Source organism: Somniosus microcephalus, chromosome 33, assembly GCF_052327205.1.
Source record: "Somniosus microcephalus isolate GS21.2 chromosome 33, FLI_Smic_1.0, whole genome shotgun sequence".
NCBI classification, from domain to species: Eukaryota; Metazoa; Chordata; class Chondrichthyes; order Squaliformes; family Somniosidae; genus Somniosus; species Somniosus microcephalus.
Genome location: NC_141019.1, coordinates 30,694,919 through 30,717,884, shown reverse-complemented (window position 1 = coordinate 30,717,884; position 22,966 = coordinate 30,694,919). Strand labels below are relative to the sequence as shown.

The window sequence follows — 22,966 nt, the reverse complement described above, 5'->3', positions numbered from 1 at the left end:
CTTTGAAAGAGCGATCCAATTAGTCCCCACTCCCTTGCAAATTTCTCCTTGTTTGGCACCTCATGTCCCCACAGACCTGCACCCAACTGTACGGTACAGTACTGAACCTGCTACCCCATAAAGCATCCCTCCCTTTAAAACATTTTGTACAGATCCCAAAAACATTGAATGGTGCAATATCTGCAGAAGCTGCTGAATGATGAGAACTTCCAGTCAAACATTAGTCTACAGTAATTTCAAAGCTTGTACACAAATCCAAAAAATGAGGATCTTCTTAACTTGAGCATTAGATCCCGGTGGGTAAGTATGCTGGTGTGTTGTGTTGATCCTGGGGTCAAAGCAAATTGCAAACCTTCCAACATGTTTATCCTGGCAATGTACCAGGCTCAAGCTCTCAGACTGGAGCTCAGTGTCATCATTGGATACAAAGTGGAAAAGAGACATTTGTGCAATAATCTTTATACTAAAGAGTTTATTATTCATTACATGCTAAACAGAAAGAAATCACGACACAGACAATACACGACTGTAAAATAGAGTTTTGAAAAAGTCACCAGCATTGGTCAAGTCATTCCTTTTACTACATCATTCACTTCTCTACATTTGGTTACTTTGAATGTTTCGAAGCTGCTCAAAGTTTCTTTGTACAAGAATCAATGGACAAGAGAACTAGGGGTGCAGGAGGCTAATGCACTATCCATACATTGCTGGGACTTGGTTGGATTCCAGCCTGGATTAATGGGATGAAAAATCTTACTTCATCTGCTGGCTGCAGGAGTCTTCGAAAATTGAGTTTTGAGTAGTCTCAGCTTCTGATCGCTGAGGCATGGAGCCACAACATGGAACAGGCCCCAGTTTAACACTGAACTGGCAGACAGCCAGTTGAGGATGGCTGGTGTCAAGATATGGAAAAACTAAGTAAAATGTGCTATTCGGAGCAACACACATGGTTGGAGATTTACTTAGCATCTGGTCGTCTCAACAAGGACACTCAAAGTGGGAAAGTATTCCAATTCCCCAGCGCCAACATCCTTACCATGAAGGGGGGGGGGGGGGGGGAGGGAGGGAGAGGAAGACCCACAGGCAAGCTTTGCATCAGTGTATTCTTGATTACAATTAAATGGCTGAGTCATAGGGTTGAACATTAAAGCTATGACAGGTCCACAGTAACTATTTACCTGCAGTAAAGTGAAAATCATCATTGAAAAACGTCAAGTGTAATGTAATAAAAAGACTGACTTTACCGGTGCAGTTTAAATCACCTTAAACCAACCAAGAGTGCCAGCAGGCTGTAGTGGTATATTCAACATCACCAAGAAAGCAATATTGTGCAGTGTTTGAGTGTATTGGAATGTCAGAAGATTAAAATCGTATTGCTCCAGAAACCATAGCACAAATTTATTACCTAATTCTTCACTTCATCTAAAATAGTTATATATATATATAAGATCACATCACTTAATATTTTCAGCAGCATCATGTCCCCACATATATGTGCTGTCGGTATGTAAAAACAATTATGTATAAAATCATATAGCATTAGGTCCAAGAAATTCTAAAACTGAATTGGAGGGTGGGAACAAAGCCAGATTGAAGAATTTACAATGTTTGAAGACTAAAGTCAGGTTTACAGCCCACAACGCTGCAATTAAAGTGGTGTTATTCTAATGCTTCCATTTTCATCTCGCTAGAATCAGTTACACAAGTCTAAAAAGAAACATGGAAATGTTTAAAATGACAAGATTACATCAAGTCTTCCCTTTGATTTTTGGAACCAGCTTTGGAACTACAAGAGTTGGAAAGTCTGTTAAAGCAGCTCGTTTACAGAAAGGGTTTGAAGTTAGGACCATTCTGTCGCTCAGCTATTGCAATGGAGGGACCACCCGGCCTTGCCAGCTGAATGCACTCAATCTAGCAGGACGTCAATGAATGGGCTCCATTTTCAAAGTACACAGGGAACCAAATTACAGCACAGCCTCCAATACCCTTTCATTTCAGGATTCATATGTAGGCAAGTGCATGGCAACAAGGTAGAGGATGCCCAGCTACCTTCAACTCAAGACATCCTTTTTTGCTCCTCTGCTATTAGTAATCAAGGTGTACTGGCACACCCTCTGGTTCTTGAAAGCTTCCATTATTTCTTGATCAGCTCAATACATCCTTTCTATGACAAACATTGGGAGACTATGTGGAGGGGGCATTAAAAAGAGTGAAGTGAATACGATGTGGAACAGAGTTCAGTTATAACCTTCAGCTTAGCCAGAAAGTTATCTAGTGTTTTGAAACCCAATCTCCCCCTGCCCGGTTAGTGGAGGATGCTCAAGATTGGCATCAGACAAGAACCCATGCCCTCACATTAGCACTCCACCACATCCAGTTCGTTCAAATCTTGATTCCACACCCATTCTTTTTAGTTGCTTGGCACTACTAGGATCTTTCCAAAGTGTACCTTTTGGAGGTTGCCTGGCATGACCAGTGGCATGAGAGTAGGATTTGAAGTATACACGAGCACTATTTTAGGCACTCTACATGTGCATATAGTGTACATTAACAATGCAATTAACTTTAAAATTACAAAGTAGCAATCATCTCTCTTCTTACTCCAAATATAATCAACTTACCAAGTTTTTCTTTTCAAAATAAAGTTCACATTAATACAGGCACTTAGAATAAACCACTTTACAACAGGAAGTTCTGAGCTGATGCCGACACCTATGAACCACAAAGCCAGTCACCAATTAAAACGTCATGTAAATCACCCATAGCCACAGTATCTAATCCTCATCTTCATAGTATCGATTTCTCTTGATTTGTTCTTCAACTGACAGTTCCTCAGTTTCTTCCACTTCCTCATTTTCATCCCCATCCCAAAAACCAACATCCTCCAGTTTTTTCTCATTCTCTGGAATTTGCTCATTTGAGGTAAGAGTGTCCCCTGAAGTTTGCGACTCGACTGGCTTTTGTTTGGATTCCTGCTCCTCATACTCCAGAAAGTCGGAGGGTTCTCTGGCCTCCACTTTGCTGAGGTGAAGCTTCTCGACGTCCTTAGCTGGAGGCAGCGGTCCATTGTTGCTTTTGACTTCTATAACCTCTCCAGCCACGGAATCCTTTTCACCCTTGAGCTCAGTAGTCACCAGTTGCTCGTCCTCATTTTTTAGACTTTGCTTCCTTTCATTCTTCAGTTCATCAGTCTCTCTTTTGGCTTCCTTTTCTTTACTAATGACCACATCCTGTACGGCATTTTTGGCAGGCTGTTGATTTCTTCCTGGCTCTTTTACGGCTACAGGTCTCAGAGGCGCAGCAATGGTAAATGGTCTACATCGTTCTTTCAAAGAAGCACTTCTCCTCAGTCTAGAGGTACCAATGAATTCGGAGTTTCTCTTGGTCATCTGTTGGCAGTCATCCTCTGGAGGCCATTTTGGTTTGTTAACTCGGAGGCTCTCTTCAGTAGAACTGACTCCTTTACTACCTGCTTCAGTAGGCGGTGGCCAAGCTATTTTTAATTTTCTCGTTTCCACAGGTTTTTCCACCTTTTCCGGCGAAGAACTGGTAACCAAGGCCTCCATGCTCGCAGCCAGAACACCTACCTTGGGTATAGAAAGCTCGTCTACGCCAGAGTTCTCCGTTTTGGCCTCAGATTTATCCTCGGCAGCTTCACTCTTGTTCTCCACAGTGTCGCACTCATTTCTGGCCATCCACAGCTCCTTGTGCGGTTTGTGGCCAAATCCCTCGTCGTAATTGCCTTTGGATTTGAAAAGCTGGCTGAAATGTGGCTTGCAGTATACGTTCCCATGCAGAGAAGCAAAATTTCCAATGCTGAGCAAAAGAAATGATAAGTGTTAAGACTTCAGAAGCCCAAGGCTTGCACCAATAGACAAGTCTCGAATGCAACAATTTACAATGCACATGCCCGTACAGTTCATCATCCTGTCAGTGGACTGGTTCTTTGTATACTATAAGCAAGTTATACTGGCCTTTGTCCATTGGACGCCATCACAAGATGACAACAGGAATGACAGATGTCTACAAAAAGATACCCAGCAATGGAGAAGACCCAGATATTATGCACTAGCATTGGAGTGGGCAAGTCCCGAACAATCCTTTGGCCTAATGTGCAGAGTCTTACATTTGCTTTTAAATACACAGAAAATGACACAATGGGAACATCCTGACTAATTTCAATGGGGTTCAGTGAGTCAAGCTCGAGCAGTTTCAAAAGTCACTGGATCCCCGGGATAGGATTACCTGTTCATTCTCCTCACCCGCCCCAAAATTTACATTGCAGCGTTTAAGGGGCTTTTTTAAAAAATATAAATGTGGCAACAGAAGCCGATCTCAAATAGCTTAAAAGGACTCAACACTCCAGCAACTTGATGCAGTTTGTGTTTTTCATTTGTTAATCGACAAGTCTCTTTTTTTTGCACCAATGTTCTCTCAACTCCTGTTGTTCCATTATCACCTGTTCTACATTATGGTAGCTCGTGCCAGAGTCTGGATAATGACAGTCAGGAGACTATTCAATTGCGGGGATCGAGGGGCATCACAGCAGAGACCCACCCTGCCCTCACTGGATGTACGGGCACACCTCCCAGCAGAGGTCATTGGACAACCAGGAGCGGGAACCCTGGAGGTCAGCTGCAATGTCTTAACTGCCTGCTGAGGATAGAGTACAGGCTGGGACCACCTTCTTGGTATGGGTCATTTACATGCTGCTTTTACTAAGTCGGCCACTGGTTTTGGGGGGGGGGGGGGGGGGGTGGGGGGGGGGAGAAGAAAGAGAGCGCTCAGAGGAAACCCCTTTCAATACTACATTTAGTCACCCCATACCCAACTTTTAGCTAAAAGATTAGCAAGTTGAAACATTTTTGAGCCAAGAATAAGGCAGAAACCAAAGTCACCTGCAATCCGAATCCTCACCTCAGTTTGGTGTTGCAGTGGCTGCAGCGGAAGCAGACACAGTGAAACACCTGTTGGTTTGCAACAAGACGCTCCATTGGATAGACAGTCTTTTGGCAGGCGACACAGTGCTCTCTGGCTGGAAGCTGAAATTTCTGAGTGTCAAAAAAAAAAAGCAAATGGGCTCATTGATCATTTTGTGAAAGCGGCACTGGCAGCAAGGCACATTCTTGAAATGTAACAAAACACTTCAGGATTAGGATTAACCAACACCCCTTCATAGATTCAAACAATGAGAGAGAGGAAACTGGCCTGAGAAAATCAGGGACTTCAGGCAAGTACATCACCAGTTTGTGAATTCAGCTCAGACTTTAGTTCAGTGTTTCCTCCAAACCGTTTCCTCAGTATCAGCAATTATTGTTCAAACACAGAGCGGGGAGTGGGAAGAGGAGGAACAAGGCAACATTTTCCTTTAAAAGGGGCTTTGGTAGTAAGTGATGCCCCTTCAAGGTTTGGGGGCATAGATTTAAAGTAATTGGTCAGAGGTTTAGAGGAGAATTTTTTTCACCCAGAGGGTGGTGGGGGTCTGGAACTCACTGCCTGAAAGGGTGGGAGAGGCAGAAACCCTCATCACATTTAAAAAGTACTTGAATATACACTTGAAGTGCCGTAACCTACAGGGCTACGGACCGAGAGCTGGAAAGTGGGATTAGACTGGAGAGCTTTTTCAGCCGGCACAGACACGATGGGCCGAATGGCCTCCTTCTGTGTCGTAAACTTCTATGATTCTAATGTAGAGCTCCAACCAAAAAGGCTCATTTTTAGACCAAATATTAAAACTATCAACTTCAAAATATCAAGCTTACATTACAAGTGCCTTTAACGTAGTAAAACATCCCAAGGCACTTCATAGGAGTATTAAGACAAAAAATTTGACACTGAGCCACAAAGAGAAATTAGGGCAAGTGACCAAAAGCTTAGTGAAAGAGGTAGGTTTTAAGTAGCATCTTAAAAAAGGAGGAAAGAGAGGCGGAGAGGTTTAGGGAGGGAATCCCAGAGCTTGGGGCCTCGGCAACAATTAGAATTTACAATCTCAACTGATCATTTGGAAGGGGGGGGAGAAAGAAAGGCAGAATTAAAAAAAAGGGAAAAACTGGCACGGTCAGTAGAAAACTGAAAGATGCCACAAGACCCCCAACCCTTACAAGGCAGCACTGCACTGCCCACATGCCATCAACCAGTATGCCCACAATTGTTTTCCTCACCCCTTGCACTTTACAGGAAACTTTCGTTTAACCGGAGGTTAAAAGTCCAGAAAGCTATCTACCGGCAAAATTCAGGAGCCGTTTCCTTTAAGTTTTTTTACTTCTCGTTGCTTTTTTTTCCCTCCAGTCAGGCTCTGCAAGGTCTGTAGCTAAGCAACAGCTTCAGCTAGAGACGCTTGCAGCTGCAGTCAACTGTTTTGAAGCTGTTGCTAAGCAACAGGGTTTGTTGATTCACACGGAGCTGAAAAGCTCCGTATGTTTTAACATTAGCGCTGGTTTATACGGCAGTTTTGATGGACGGCACCAACTCGGTCCCGTCAGTGCCGGATACCAGAAAGTTTCCTGTAGTACAATCCTCCTCTCCCATCCCAATAGCAACACAAAGACCCACTGAGCTCAAACAAAAACCACAGGGTTCGAGTTAAAATACAAACTAATCGGAGTAGTATTAAGAGAGCATCTTGTTCCGACAACATCAGTTTAGATCAAGCTTTTTTGTTAAACAAAGTGAAGTGTAAGGAGACTCGATTTTTTTTTTTTTTTTTTAAAAAGAGCAAACAGAACCTCATATCGGAGAGAGAGGAATGCAGAGAGAGAAAAGGGATACTTCAGGAACAGGAAGTAGCAGCTGAAAAATAGGCAAAGAAATAGGATTAAGCAACAATATACGAAACAGCAACAGGATGTCACACAAAAGTTATACTACCGTGTTTAATCGCATTGATTCAGTATTGAAGCAGTCTATCGTTCCATCGACTAAACAGTTCTTCAAACGTTTTACTCTCGATTATTGAAAGCCAAATTTTCAAGTTTAATTTCTTCAAAAAATAAATCTGTACATTTCAAGTACTGGGTTTGCATAAAGCCAAAAATATACTGAATATTTTTAATACAAAGCATCGGGAGAGCTCGCAAAATTCTGGTACTGAAATTCTCCTTTAAGGAAATAACCTACTTTGTGTAAATGAAATGACTCACTCCTCTAAAGGATACTCTATCTGCTTGGACCTTCTCTAGGACACGGCTAATTCATTCCTTGCAGATCAGCTGCAGCGACAGATGCAATAGTGAGCTCATCATATCTTGTAACCATAGCACCCGCTGCCCGAGATAGACTCCACACAGCAGGTGGCTGGCAACACAGATACAAGCTGCTTTCATGCTGGGGCTGTCTGTCTGGATCGTGGGAGAGCAGTGCCCAGGAGTCAGGCCGTTTACATTGCTTAATACAGCTCCCTTATCCTGTGACAGAGACTCAAAACATTGTCTGCAGGTCTGGCACCGAGATAAGAGATTTAGCAGTGTAAACACAGAGCTCTCAGATACCAGCCTCCTTGAATCCAAACTCAAAACAGGGGCAGCATAAAAGCGACTATACAGACCAGAAAGATCCCAGGATCGACCGCATGTCTGTGCAAAACTAGCTCGTCCCAGGTGCGAGCAATGGTTTCCAGCACCCCTGGACTTGAGGGGGCGGGGGCAAAAAGAGGAAGATAAGCGAAGGGAGAAGAAAAAGAGCCAGGATTCCCATTTTTGCTCATGTCTAGCAACGCGTCTTTGAAAGAGGGCACGTCAGTGTCATCTGAAGACAGGATTGGGCTCAGTTGGAATTGTCTCTTCCCCCTCACTCACCACCACCCATGATTGCCACTCCTCATCTAGGCTCACGCATGTAGAATGGCCACTTGGGCCGAGGTGTGGGAGCACTGCTAGTGCCCACAGAGCAACAGCCCAGTGTGGGTCGGCACCTTCAGGAGAGGATAACTGGACAAATGATTAAAAGCATCAAAAAAAGAACCTTTTTTGTGCCAATCCCCAGCTTCATAAAGTTGAACACCACGTACATGAATCACCAAACAGGTCAATGACTGAGCAGATGGGAAAAGATATCTACCTTTGCAGGTTTGGCTGGAATACTTTGGATTTCCGTGGTTGATCTTTGTTGTTTTATACCCGGAGCTGAAAGCTTTGGTGTTCCTTCTTCTTCAGTTTCTGCATTAACTGTTCATTTTAAAAGATTAAAAAAAGGATGAATTAAGTCCAAACAATCCACAGGCTCTTATTTCAGATCAGTTTTTTAGTTATTAGTGCAGATATTAAGAGGATCAATGCTAGTTTGATTTTCTATTTGAAGTGCAAACACAACATTGAAACCTATACTGTGCCACCTAGTGGCTGGTGGTGGATTTACACCTGCACATCTCCACACAAAATATTCATCTCCAATAATGCTGCTTTGGAGATGACAAAATGGATACCAGGCATTTTCCACAGACAAGGGAAGGCAAAATGGAGAGTCACATGGGCCCCCTCACACACCTCCAAGTGACTCTGGTGGCTGGGAAGGAGAGAGGCAGAATTACAAGTGGTGCACATAGAACATAGAATATATCGGCTCACCTTGGCCATCGACTTGTCTTTCAGAAGTAGAACTTTTCCAAGCGCTTGGAGTGCTCTCGATCACAGACCCCTGGAAAAATCAATATAAGAAAAATTGTCATGAAGCTGCACTCTCCAACACCATAATGGAAATATTGATAATGAAACAGCATTAGAAAGATTTTTTGTGCAACCTGTCAAGAAAAAAAAAAAGTTTGGCTGGTCTGGTGCGGTTTGAGCTCAGGCACTCCGCCAACATCTGGCCTGAACGGATGACAAGATTTGGGGGGGGGGGGGGGGGGGGAAGCCACACCTGCATTTATGAATACCTAAAATGGTTCATAAATCTGATACTTGGGCAGCTTTCCAATCTGAGCAATGGCCTCTCGTGACCTACGCCTTGCTAGATCAATGGACATAGTGATCCGGCTATCCCGCCTTCCCCCCCCACACCCCCACACCCCCTTTCATCGAAGTTAAATTGCCGCCTGATCACTACCAGATGTGAACATTCAGAAAATATTAGAGAGTTACGTTCTAAAAGATTAACAAGACAAAACTATTTAAATATTGTGGAACTGTGGTTATTTTCCCCAAAGTGAGATACATTAAAACAAGTTCCATTTTTAAACTAAATGGAGTTATGAATGAAGCTGGATAGGTCTGGCACTGCAGAGATCCAGGGGCATTGGAGAGATCTGAAGCTGCCAGGTCGATACAGGGAGATTCAAACTACAATTCTCAACATTGGAATAGCAGTTTCACAAAAGGTCAAGACGCAATCTCGACATAAAGCCAACTGATCTCACCAAACTGCATTTCTGAAGTAACTGGGGGATTGGAAGGTTTGTGTGTGGTTCAGTTAAACTGGGTCCTTTGAAATACACAGTCATGTACAATAGCAAGCAGGGGCTGAATCATGCAATGATTCGATTCTTGCTAACTCTTCGAAACAAAGCACAAAGATTATCTGGTTGCATTCAATGATGATTGACTGCACAGATCAGTTCTCAACTGCATGCACTTAGCACGCCAGGGAAGGAACCACTTAACTACCACAATGCAATCAAACCATTTATTATGGAGGGATCCTGGTGCAAAACTGATGCCATTTTGGCAAGACTGGTGCACTGGGACTCGACAGCTGTTGTGTTGGATTTGGTGCAAATGTGTGTAGCAAGATGTATTGGGCGGCAACTGCTCGATAGACACTTACACTAGAGTGCAGCCAGCTACAGATGCTCAGTCCTTCCTCCATTGGCTACACTCCATAATGTAAACCAGCTGACCTGCAGTAAGCCAATAGGACAGTAGACTAAATTATTTTCCAAACTTTTCAGGACAAGATGGAATGGAGATACAGATCAGCCATGATCTGACTGAATGGCCACCTCCTGTAACGACCGACACCCCCGAGGACCCCTGTCCTAACTTCCAAAAGACAATACTGCCTACCCAAAAAAGGAAAATGGTGCTGTTATGAGAACAGTTACCTTGAAGGGACCCCTTTGCAAAACCCCAACAGTCCAGGGACCCCCCCGTTTAAAGACCTATGTTGCAGACCCACAAATATGTCACCAAGTTGGAGCTGGAGCAGGCGGTTTTAAAATAAATGTGGCGAGTTGGTCCCATGTGTTAGCCCAGCCAAACTACAGCGATTGGGCTCCTCGATGGGAGTTTTTTTTGGCATATTGATGGAATCAAAACAGAGTAAGAAACAACCACATGAACAGACGAGTCACAAACTGGTTGTTCGTGTGAGCACAGAAAGACATGGACAAATTATACTTGGTTATGGATGGGCAAGTCACATTATCGCAAAACACTCTCCTCTATCCAGACAGTTGCACAATTGTCAAGAAAAAAAGGCTTGCATTTTTATAGCGCCTTTCACCACCTCAGGATGTCCCAAAGTGCTTTGCAGCCGATGAAGTACTTTTTTTTTGAAGCGTAATCACTGTTGTAATGTAGGAAACAACAGCCAATATGCGCACAGCAAGCTCCCACAAACATCAATGTGATAATGACCAGATCATGTGTTTTTTTTTAAATAAAAGAGGTACTGCCAACTGAGCCAAGACACTTACAACAGTGTGAATATCCCAACTCAAATATGGGCCCAGATTTTGCAGTGGTCATGATGGCGAAACTGTCAGCGTTCGCTGTCATTACCCCTCTGAAATGCACAGATAAACGCGGAAATCCTGAAGTTGCAGTCAGTCATTCCCTGCTCCGTCACTGGCTGCGCTGTGGAACTCCCCATAGCTGGCAATCCCCTTTTCTGCTCTAATATTGCTGTTAAAACACCCCATAAAAAGTTAAGCCTTGTTGAAAGAGGTGTAACGTAGGTTTTAACGGCATATTGACTGCTGAACAACTGTTGTGCCCTTGAAAAACTAGATTTGTGGAGTATCAAATTCCTCCATTGTGATAAAAATTACCATTAAAAAAGTTTTTTAAAAAGTCAGGTTATGATATTTCAGCTTCTACTTTAACCCCATGTGTATGTCCCAATCTTTATTTCACTAACATTTAAAAAAAAACTGATAAAAGCCGCTTTTTATTTCCTGGTTTGCGGTCTGTGAGAATTCTTCAATGCGATTGGCTGCTTAGACAACTTGATGACATCACTGCTGCTGGACGCTGGAGCTCCCCTCTAGACAGCGCTACAATTAAATTAGGGTCGAGAAAGCTAAAGTTTGCGCCATAGAGATCACGAGATCTCGGTGGGCAGCGTTGTTAGAGGTCAGCGTCAATTGCCGCCGCTGACCAAATTCCAGGGCCAGTTAGAAAGATGCACAAGCTTTCGGAGCCGAGGTGTGATAAATGGCAGTTAGAAAGATTACCTGTAATCATCTGGCATTATTCTCTGACTATATAAGCAGTGTCTTTATGCATCTCCACTTCACCCGACGAAGGAGCAGCGCTCCGAAAGCTTGTGATTTCAAATAAAACTGTTGGACTATAACCTGGTGTTGTGTGACTTCTTAGTTAGAAAGAGATAACCGACCAGTTGAAGTGGACACTGCAGAACCTGGGCTGACCAGGAGAGGGCGTTTATTCACAATTATAAAAGCAGCAATGAAAGACGTTCATTTTTCTTTCTTCCAAAAAGGGCAAACGACCCACTGCCATAACACGGCCAAATGTATTAACTCACTCAATTAAGAGTGCGCCAGCTCTGCACACGAGAGCACCAAGATGCAGTGCCACGGCAGTAATGGGATGCAGGTTTGATCCCTCCCCCTCACACCGGCAAGCGCGCAATTACAACGTTAGTGTTTGGAATCAGAAGAGGGGGGTTTTATTTCAGAAAGGTAAGGGGGCATGTATGGTCTCTAACCAGACTCAGGAAACAAAACCAAAGCCAAACTGGCAGGTTCTTGGAATTAGGGAGTCAACAGTTCTCCAGTTAAAAAAAAAAGGACCTAAACGCATGTTTATATCACCACTACTGGGAGCAATAACAAGCATTCCAACTAAAGCCTGCTCGCATACCTTCTGCAATTCTGCATGGGGGGAGGTGCTGGTCAAAGGTACTGGTGGCACATTCTCTTTCTGCTCAGTCCCGTTGCTTGCATTTATTTCAAGGTCACAAGTGCCGATGTCAGACTACAACAGATAAAGCAAGCACGATAAACATCAAGACAAAATGTCACAATAGCCTTCGTTTAAACAGTGGCTGCATTACTTCCATGGCATTTGAATTACTGGCCATTTGAAACAACAGAAACAAAAGCTGCAAGCCGAGTAATTAGTCCAGGTTCAAAATACACACAGGTGAAATCCCAACAATATACGGAGTAGGTTATCAATACGATGTACGAAGGGGACATACACGAGATGAAACTGCAAACCGAATAGACACCTGCAGTCAGTTACAAAGCTGCAACCCAACACCGAGCTCAGATCAGGAACAAGCAAATGGTTTTACAAAGGCTATCTGCTCCAGAGATTAAACTGCAACCTTCAGTCTTACTTCCTTTTCCATGTTATTTTGATTCATCAATGTCATTTTTATTTGACGAACAGGAGGGGGAGAAAGGAACATGAAGGGGGACACATTAAAGAAAATGGGCGCTTTGTTGCTATCCAGCTCCCATATTTTACATTATGTAAAATAGGATGCTATGAATAACAAATAATGTTCTAATGTATTCTACCATATGTAAATGTTTAGATTCAAACTAGCATCGCTTTCTGCATGCTTCGGTCATCTTTTATTAAAAGCCCAGTTCAGCTCGCACAGTCTTACAGAAAAACTGGCTGCGGTGTCGGGAGCAGTTTTATGATCGGAAATTCCAAAATGAAGTTGCAAAGTCTTGACATCTGCACTCGCCCATCCTTCTGCTATATAAAATCGAATTGAAACAAGTACACAAGAATGCAAAGAGATATTGTTAAACGGAGCTCCCACCCAGTGTGGGTCTGAGCTACAAGGAGCAGGATGGTCCCAGGTTCGCTACCTTGTCTTGTGCAGTTAGCTAATGTCAATTGGAGCAGCAATTGGCCTCAGGATCTCTGCACAGGGGAGGAGAAGTCAGCCAGGGTGCCTATTCCTAATCACTAGCCAAGAAAGACTTGCATTCCTGTAGCGCCTTTCATTACCTCAGGACATCCCAAAGCACTTTACAGCCAATGAAGTACTTTTGAAGTGTGGTCACTGTTGTAATGTAGGAAACTTAACAGCCAGTTGCACACAGCAAGCTCCACAAACAACAATGTGATAATGACCCGATAATCTGTTTTTCAGTGATGTTGATTGAGGGATAAATATTAGCCAGAACACTGGGGATAACTTCCCTCCTCTTCGAAATAGTGCCGTGGGATCCTTTTACGTCCACCCGAGAGCAGACGGGGCCTCGGTTTAACATCTCATCCAAAAGATAGCACCTCCGACAGTGCAGCACGCCCTCAGTACTGCACTGGGAGTGTCAACCTAGATTTTTGTGCTCAAGTCTCTGGAGTGGGACTTGAACCCACAACTTTCAGACTCAGGCGAGTCCAGTGTGCAGAATTGGACCTGGCCACGATATGTCCTCCTACGGTCAGACTACAGGTGCAACACAGAATGACCACTTGGCTGAGGAAGTAGAGGGCAGCTGGAGTCAGGGCCTTCGAAGAGGGAAAAATTCCAAAGAACGCTCAGAATACTCACCGGCATCAGTTCATTCTAGCTAATCTTCCACTCCCATCAACCCCCCCCCGCCCCAAAGCTAGTGAAGAAAAAAAACCAATAATGATCAAGGCAGAGAGAGTGCGCTTTTACCTGTGACAGTTTCTTAGGATTTGGTACTTCTCTAGTTTCCCACAGCTCTTGGGTGTCGATCGCTTCTCCGGCAGGCATCGGCTCTTCCAAAGTCTAAGCATTTTTCAAGACAAGAGTTAGTTACAAGCAACGGTCCCACTTTGTTTAGATTTCAAAAACAAAGTAAAAGACAGACATGGAAACGAAAGAAATTTAAGAAAGGCTTGCTTTTATATAGTCAGTCAGCGCCTCCGGACGTCCCAAAGCGCCTTACAGCCAATAAAGTACTTGTGGTCACTGTTGTGTAGAAAACGCGGCAGCCAATTTGCGCACAGCAAGCTCCCACAAAAGCAACGTGATGGTTTCAGTGATGTTGGTGGGAGGGATAAATGTTGGCCAGGACACCAGGAGAACGCCCCTGCTCTTCTAGTGCCACGGGATTTTTACGTCCACCTAAACAAGTAGACGGGGCCTCTGTTTAACGTCTCATCCGAAAGACAGCACCTCCGACAATGCAGCACTCCCTCAGCACTGTACTGGAGTGTCAGCCTGGATTATGTGCTCAAGTCTCTGGAGTGGGACTTGAACCCACAACCTTCTGACAGGAAGCAAGAGTGCTACCCACTGCCGACACCGCTTTGATAAATATGGACTTCAAAATAAAACTGGCGACAAATTCTATGCTATTGTCATAGAACAGAGATGGAATGGTTCTCTGTATAAATGCCTATACAAATGTGCATAAATTTAAAACTGAATCCATTCTTTAGGTGAGACATTAAAGGGAGACGACACCTGCCTACTCAAGTGGATGTAAAGATCCCAATGCGCTATTTGAAGAGGAGCAGGGAGCTGTGTGTCCTGGCCAAACATTCATCCCTCAACAACAGATTATCCAGTTATTTTGCTATTTGTGGGATCATGCCATGCACAAAATTGGCTGCTGTGTTTGCCTATATAACAGACGACATTTGATTGGTTGTGAAGCGCTTTGGAATGCCCTGAAGATGTGATATGAGAAGTTGCTATATAAATGCAAGGTAGTTGTTTCTTGAAGGATCAAAATGGCCACTGGCTCCAGCATGTCTTGAGTTCCAGGAGATGGCTTTTGTCTTTGGCCTCCAGATAGTATTAACATATGAATTAAGCCAGGAAGACATTGTTATGATGTGAGCACCACCCACCTATAGGACATTCAACCTGAAATGGGAGAGTCAGAGAAAGCATTAACCCATTAACATGCAGCTCAAAGCTAATGGATTATCTAAGCCTGTGACCAAGAGAGAAAGACTGAAGCATGAAAGTGGGGGAACCAGGGTGAAATGGAACTAAAAGCAAGGGCTGGAGCGGGTTAGGAGACTGATAGTAAAGACTCACTATATTCACTGCTGTGGAGAATAGAAGAGAGTTTGAAAAAGATCAGGTATTTTACTGCTGTCATCGTGAATAAACTCATGCCGTTTTAAATGTGTTTCACTTGTTTAATTTCTGTAAATGAATCCAGTTTGTTGTTAATGCGAGCCCAGTTAGAGTGTGGGGTGTTCATAATACCATCAGTGGCTTGGAAAGAAAGACATTGCAATAGAACAAGTACTGCTGGATTGAGCAAGTCCTAAAAGGGTAGCCATCTCTCAAGGGGCAGAAAACCCTAGGACTGCATCTTCTGGGTTGTAGGTGACTCAAGTCAGTAAGGCTGGGGAAATGGCTCATTAATGACATCGAGTGGAGAGAGATGCACGTGGTCACATTTGGTGGCAAGCTGTGGCATTTTTTAAAATTTTTATTTTTTAAAAACACATTCTGGTTCGAAGTTTTTAAAAACTAATTCAGATTAATTTATAGCCAAAAACCAACACAAGCATCACAATGGCAGGAAGAGATGCCAGGATATATCTGTTTAAAAGACAGGAAAGAGCAATCCTGAAGGATCTGGACAAGGGGTGGGGAGAAAGAAAAAGGACACAGAACTCCAGAGTGGTGTAAAGTACATAAATCAGTTAGCAGCAGATTGGTGAAGAGGCGAGGCTGTCGAGAGAGAATACAAGATGGAAAAGGAGAAGGAACGGGATGAAAAAGTAGCCGCAAAGGAGAGATGGCAGCAGCGGGGGAGGGGAAGTGCCCGACCTAGCACTGGTGGGCACAATACTGGACCTGGTGGGCAGGTAGGCAGGCATCACACCTGGCGAGTTGGCAGTACGAAAATTTCCAGCACATAATGTGGAGGCGGTTAAGCTTGATCACATTTAAATTGGATTTGAAATACGAAGGACAGGGAGACATTGACAGCTACTTGCAGGCGTTTCAATTATTAATAGGTCTAAAGAGACGAGACAGAGTGATATGGGAAGAGAGTTTGGTCCATTCACACAGCAGGAAAGCGATAATGTCTCTTCCCCTCCGGTAGAGCAGGATGTTTATATCGATTGCAACAGAGTGTGATTTGAGATTAGTTTAAACCACACACAAGTCTTTACATACATATAAAACATTAAGGAAAGAAATAGTACAGACAAAGAAGGGGCATTAGAAATACAGGACACCTGGAAACGGTGGTTAGGAGAGAACGTGCAGCCTCGCCAGTCAAGTGATTTGATGTTGAGAGATCAGCTCTTAGAAATTGTTTGAGGATTTAGGGTTCTGGCGAGCTGATGCAAAAAAGCCTGGTGGCAAAGGACTGCAGGTGAATGGCTGCAGGGCTGAGCAAAGGGAAAGACAATCCAGTAGGCCTGCGAGAGAGGACTCCAGACACTAGGTGTTTTAATTGCAAAAGTTGGAAAATGAGGCAAACAAATGTTGGTCCAAAGTTTTGGGGGGGGGGGGGGGGGGGGGGCAAAAAGTGCTGCCGCAAGACAAGAACATATAGCAAATTGCGCAAATATATCTGGACAATGGAGCACTACATATCCAGGCATCCAGATATCATGGGGCTCAAGTCCAAGGAGCCAGACATTGTAGCCAAAAGCACAGTTGGAAAGGTTTGCGCCAGTTGGTTTTCCAGAAATAAAATCTGCCCGAGGTCCTAACTTTTTGTCTGTTCGGTAGCGTCAGCTTGGCTCAGTTGGTAGAACGCTCACCTCCGAGTCAGGATATGGGTTCAAGCCTCACAACATGGCCGACATCCCTGTGAAGTAGATGGAGTGATTGCATTGTCGGAGGTGCCAACTTTGGGATGAGACTTTAAACCAAGGTCCCATTTATCTGCTCAGGTGGATGTGAAAGATCCCATAGCCCTTCGAAAAGCCAGGAATTGTCCTCGCGTCCTGGCCAACATTCAACCAACACCACCAGACACAAATTAACTGGTGATACATGTCAATGTTGTTTGTGGGACCTTGCTGTGCGCAAATTGGCGGCCGCATTTGCTGCAAAATAATAGCGACTATACTTTTAAAGTAATTGATTGGCTGTGACGTACTGACATCTAGGACATAAAAAAAGCCACCATATAAATGCAAATTAATATTTTTGTACCACCCCATACCATCCTCTGACAAGTGGGTGGTGGCGCTTTAATGGCATGCTGACGCATATGCTGCATGGCCAGCAGTACTCTCGTGACCAGAGATACAAAGCTGCTATACCTCGTTTGCAGAGGTAACAGGGTGCTCACCTTTCGAGTTATTGTACAGGCGCCAAGTGAGCGGTTCATTCACACTGATGGTGAAAGGGTGGGGGTGAGGGTAAGGGAAAGCAAGGCAGGCTAAAAACACACCAGGCCTGGTCATTGATCCAGCTATTCCTGCTACAAAGTGCGGGCTATGGTTGTCTCAGCAACGGCACGATGGGCACACCGGCAATGTCTTCTCGCACGTTCCCATTCTACAGCGAGAACAGGATGATCATATTCCGCCTCTAACATTTCTAACAATGCATTACAATCAACTGTGCTGCAGATGGAAGTGTATTCAAAAGGTGTTTACTGTAGGAGATTGGATGCTGGTCTCCTTCTGTGATGCAGCAGCCTGGTACAATGCCATTCTGTCTTTCACTGATGTCTGTTCCTGTATGTCTGCCAACTCCGTACCAACCTTAGATTCAGTTTTATCAGGGCTTGTTCCAGGCGAGGGATGGTCTGCATGAAGTGCAAACAGAGCCAGATTCAACATTAATGAATACATCTCCACATCAAAGCAAGCAACACTTTAAAATGCTAACACAATTCGTCTTCTGTTTAATGTGGGCTATTTTTCCCCACATCAAAGTTACACCTGCATCAACATCAACCAGGGTAAAGGGAGATCTGGCCCGATGCATCTGGCAATGATTAGAACGCATGTCTGAATTTGTAACGGTTGACTAATTAGGATACACTCTTCATGTAGCTTTAATTTTCATGTTCACCTTCAGTTGGCCACTCACTTACAGCTTTTCATTGCCACCACTTTAGCAAGAGAGCAGGCATGGAACCAGCATTAGCGCCTGAATCTGCAGGTTACTAAAAAACTTGTTTTCCGCCCAAAAAGTGGAGTCGTCCCATGCTGTAATAATTCTGATAGAGCAAGGCACATATCTATGAGCTACATATCAAGTCTGTAGTACAGCAAATTTGGAATGGATCGAAAAACCACTTCTTAAAGCAATGCCCTCTCTCTAGATACTGCAAGACCGACTCAAAGCTAGTGAACCCATAAAGCAAGGGTGCCCAAGCATTTTGTCTTTGAGAGTTGTAAAGGTGAATACCAGAGTTGCAGGGGCCACATATAATCCACGCTCCCATTAATGTACACATCTCTCAAATTACTGACACCAACAGGTCTTGGTATTCTCAGTTAGGATCGATTCTGCAATGAGGCAACGACACCAAGAACAGCCCTTTCCAAGCCTCCAGGCCTGCAAAATTCAAACAGGACACACCTGCACACAAGAGATAGGTGTGAATAGAGCAGAGTTGCCTTGGCTTTGAGGGATGGATTGCCAGGGCTTGTTGGGCTGCAAGTGGTCCAAGGTTGAACACTCCTTCAACAGAGTATTGAAATCTCATGGAGGGATTGATTGCATGTTCCTGCTCCATTTATACCTCCCCTTTTCAGTGAAGCAGGCTTGCTGTGGAGAGGATAGTGTAAAGGTGCTATGTAAATGCAAGTTAACATGGAAAAGTCCCAAGGGCAAGGTGCTTCAGAAGAATAAAAGGAATGAATACACAGAGTGGGAGGGGGCAGTGGTTGAAACCTTGGTCAACAAGGAGTTTTGAACAGTCTGGGGTTTTAAAAGCAGAGAGAAGTGCGAGGGCAGGGTAGAAAGAGCTGAAGGCTTGGTCACCAGTGGCTGAGCAGGGTGCAGGCACGTGAAAAGGTTCAGGAGTGGAGCAGAGAGCAAGGGAGGAATGCAACAACAAAAAAGAAAAAGCCCGAGATTTGTGGATCAGGAGAAGGATTTTGGGGTGGGAAAATCCAGTGCAGAAATCAGCAATAATGGACAAGTGGGGCTGAATGCAGGTGGCAGTGTTTGAGGTGAGTGTCTATAGGTGCCAAGAGGTGTGGATAAGGGTTGCAGCTGCAGTGGAAGCAAGTTAGGACCACAGGCAGACAATAGTAAGTGGTGGTAGATAGGACACAGGGTATGAAGCTCAACTCTAGGGATCAAACACAACCCTGAGGTTTCTCACAGCCTGAGAGGATGGAGTTGGTGGCAAGGGAATAGAGTTCCCCCCAACCCACCTCCAGGGGCCAAAACTATAACTTTAGTCTTCCCAATGTCCAACCCTTTTTACTGTCAAGTTCCTCTTATTTTAAATAAAATTTGATGCTAAAAGTTCTACATGACTGCTTCACCCCATTTTTCAGTTCCAATATCCACAGCCTTGGAACAGAAGCTAGAGGGGCTACATTTTGGGTTAGGTTTTTCTCTCCCTCTAGCCCCTTGCTGCAATGAGCCATCTCCTGATGCTCAATGAAGAGGGACATTTCCCATAAGCAGGCCCGCACCACGAGTTGAAACACAAATCTTGCACATGTAGTGAATGGGATGCATTGTGCCTCAGTGCCAATAATCTACATTTGCCACTGGGTTAGACTGGATATAGTACAAGGGCCACAGTACACTCCTCACCTCAGGATAGGTTGGGGGGGGGGGGGGGGAGGAAAAACATCATATTTCAGGCTAAGCTACAAATTGTTTATTGTGAGAAAGAAACACACACAAGTCATCAGATAAAATTAGCAATCCAGTATTTAACTTCTTGGTGATACATAAATTGTTTGAGTTCAAACATTTTGCAATTTAGGCCTTCAAGCTGGTAGTCTGGAACACGAGCTTCTTCAACCCGGCTCACATTTCCTTTGTTTGCGTGCAATATTGGCGTCACCGCGTGGTTTCAACGTCCAAACTTCAGAAAAACGGCTTCCTGATTAGTGCAAAAATGCTGTTCCTTCACTGGTCTAAGTGCACCAATCAGGAAGCAGCTTCCAGGCCAGGCCTACCAGCAGTGGGTGCAGAAGCAGAGGAGGGCCACCAAAACAGCAGGGAACAGATCCACGTGGCTCAAAAGGTTGAACACCCCTACTTTAAGCAAAGCCTCGGTTGCGTTTTTACTCAAGTGCACACCTTGGTTCACGGAGTTCCATCTCATCCCAGCGACTGACAATATGGTTCATCTCAGTGGATTGTGGAAGTGGTGAAAGCAGATTCGATCGCAGCCTTGGGGACCCTGGATACTAAACTGTCACTCAAGGCAGATCAAAGACACAATGGAGTGTCTGGAGCATAGAGGTACTGTAATTGATTAGCAAATGTTTGCACATCCCCAGGAACTGCTGGATACTGGAGACAATGCATTGACTGCACCATATATAATTAGCAGATCAATCTAGTCTGCTTTCTTGCAGACAGCCCGATCCCATTCTCAACAGGTGAGAGTTTCCATTTAAGTCATTCGTTCAAAAATCACTCACATTTCACTGTAAATCATAAAAATGGAGAATAAAAGCACACAATAGCACAAAGCAGGATGGAACTTGGCTTCCATGACACATCGCCTCATTCCTTGTAGATTGCGTCCCTGGACCCATTTCCCTCACCTGCCCAAGAAAAAAAAATCACCAGCTTGTGATTCAGCTGACAGATGCCAGTCATGTGGAAAGAAGCAAAGTGTCCGAGTGGCCTGAGGAAGACTGCAGTGGAAAAATGATCGAAAACGAGACGACACCAGTAATGTGTAAAATGCAGAGAGAGACTGGAAAAACCACTCCAACAAGCTTCAATATTTGTTCTTTTCACAGGCCTAAATCTCAGTTTAATATAAAACTTACCTATAGTCCTTGATTAGACACATCCACCCACAACAGTTCAGAATGTCCAGTCTATTGTTTGTGGGTGGATGCCCAAAGAGTAACACGAGGGATTAGTTAAACCTGGAGTGGAACAGACAAACACACGCTAGCAGGGCAGTGAGTGATCACTCCAAAAAAGGAACACTCAAGATTCTCCTCACCTTAGTTCCAAAAGCCAGGATTAACTGCAAAATGAGAAAAGTTTTATTTCCTCAACTCTTTCCCAGGACATGAAAGGGGGATGAAATGATTGAAACTAATTTATGATTTGCTTATATTGGAGTACTGCTTCCTGGGGAGGGGGCAAGAACCCCCAATACTCCAATAGGAGATCACTGCTTTTTATTTGGGGGGGGGGGGGAAGAAAGATGAAAACAGCGAGGCCCAGCCACACACAACCCCCCGCACATTAAGAATGGTAGCCTGGGGGAGCTAGCAGGGGGGAAGCTAGCAGGGATGTCCGATTAGTTTATGCGTCAGATTTTGTAATTTGGCACTCTGTTGATGGTTAACGTTAAATACCTGCATTTTAGCTTTAAAGCCTCTTAAATGCCATGTGCACCCCCCTCCCCACCCGATCTCAGGCTCTACTACGGTAATAAATTTTTCTCCACCTCAGCTGCCCTTCACACCACAGGGATTTTATGACTTCTGTTGAACAGCTTGGAAAGCCCAATACAGCTCCATTGCTCACCTTGAAAATACCAGGTGCGCCAAACTCCAAAACACCAGTGCCTAGGATGGTTCTTGGGGAGGTTAAAAAAAATTGTTGTTCTGGTATTCAATAAAAAATAGTCCCTAAAGAAAATAAGACCCATTGAGGAGGTAAAATAATTGAAGGCAAACTACAGATGCAATGAGACAATAATTCAGGACATGAAATATTTAAAGATAATTATATGGTCATGATCAGAACATTGAAAATTAACGTGGAGAGAATAAGATTGCAGAACAATTGAACTGGACACATTATTTTGCAGTGCGACACGGAAAAGGTTACTTTGACAGAAACTGTGACTTATTGCTGGAAATAAGACTCGACTGGTCCCTTCATTTTGTTATATTTCTGTTGGTCACAAGATCAATGGAGGGTGGCCGGGGGGGGGGGGGGGGGGGGGGGAAGAAAGCAGAGCAAATAACGGACAGCACCACTCCCTCTCCCAATCACAGCATCCAATTGTAAACAATTAGTGTTCGCTCCACTGCCATCGTACCTGGAAGCCCATTCCACATGTTGACATCAGTACTAAATTTACCCTTCATTAGTTTGAACCTGTGCCCCTTGTCCTACTGTCACTGTTCATCTTAAAGTAGTGTTCTGGATATACCTTCTCAATACCATTTATTAGATCATACACCAAGTCACTCAAGGCTGAAAGGCTAGTTTTCCCCCTCCTTTCCTCAGCTCAGTCCTCTGATGTTAGGGATCGGAGATTGCGCTTCTCTGCACTGCCTCCACAGCTTGAATGATTCCCTTTGTGTTTCAATGACAAGAACAAGAAATGGTCAAGCACACTGTACAGCTTGAGCATTACTTCCTGCAACAAAAAAGTTTCAGGACATGTTGACCATCAGTATCTTCAGCTTCACTAGTACAGGCCAGCAATTAAAAAAGTTACATTTATCCAGACTGAATTTCATCTGCTATTTGTCAGCTCACCGGCACATTCTAACTTGTTTTGTAGATCTTTCACTGCCTTTTTACATTCAACTGTAACCCTCCCATCCCCCAGTTTGGTATCATCTGGGTGTTTGAACAGTTTCCATTGGGCTTCTGTTTTCCCCTTCAAATCAAGCTATTTAAAAGGACAGCAGCAAAGGAGTCGACTTGTGTTCCATTTCTTTGTTCCTGCGAGAGGTTTCGCACTTCACTTGCCCAGGACTGAGCGCTGATTTGAACAATATAAACA

The 22,966-nt window shown here is 44.1% G+C and overlaps 1 protein-coding gene across 9 annotated transcripts in view; it reads right to left on the bottom strand.

Annotated features, from left to right (window-relative positions):
• Positions 1 to 450: 450 nt before the first annotated feature.
• The window catches only part of lima1a (LIM domain and actin binding 1a), a 124,815-nt gene continuing 102,299 nt past the window's right edge, over positions 451 to 22,966 (bottom strand). For 7 of the 9 annotated variants that reach the window (XM_085972894.1, XM_085972893.1, XM_085972889.1 and 4 more), the window contains 7 exons: positions 17,709 to 17,860; positions 13,810 to 13,902; positions 12,039 to 12,152; positions 8,562 to 8,631; positions 8,056 to 8,162; positions 4,918 to 5,051; positions 451 to 3,816 (listed from right to left, as the gene is read on the bottom strand). In XM_085972894.1, the coding sequence (XP_085829020.1) occupies positions 2,775 to 3,816; positions 4,918 to 5,051; positions 8,056 to 8,162; positions 8,562 to 8,631; positions 12,039 to 12,152; positions 13,810 to 13,902; positions 17,709 to 17,860 (1,712 nt within the window). In that variant the 3' untranslated portion in view covers positions 451 to 2,774. The remainder of the gene's footprint in view (positions 3,817 to 4,917; positions 5,052 to 8,055; positions 8,163 to 8,561; positions 8,632 to 12,038; positions 12,153 to 13,809; positions 13,903 to 17,708; positions 17,861 to 22,966) is intronic. The other 2 variants (XM_085972891.1, XM_085972895.1) reach the window with 2 other exon arrangements.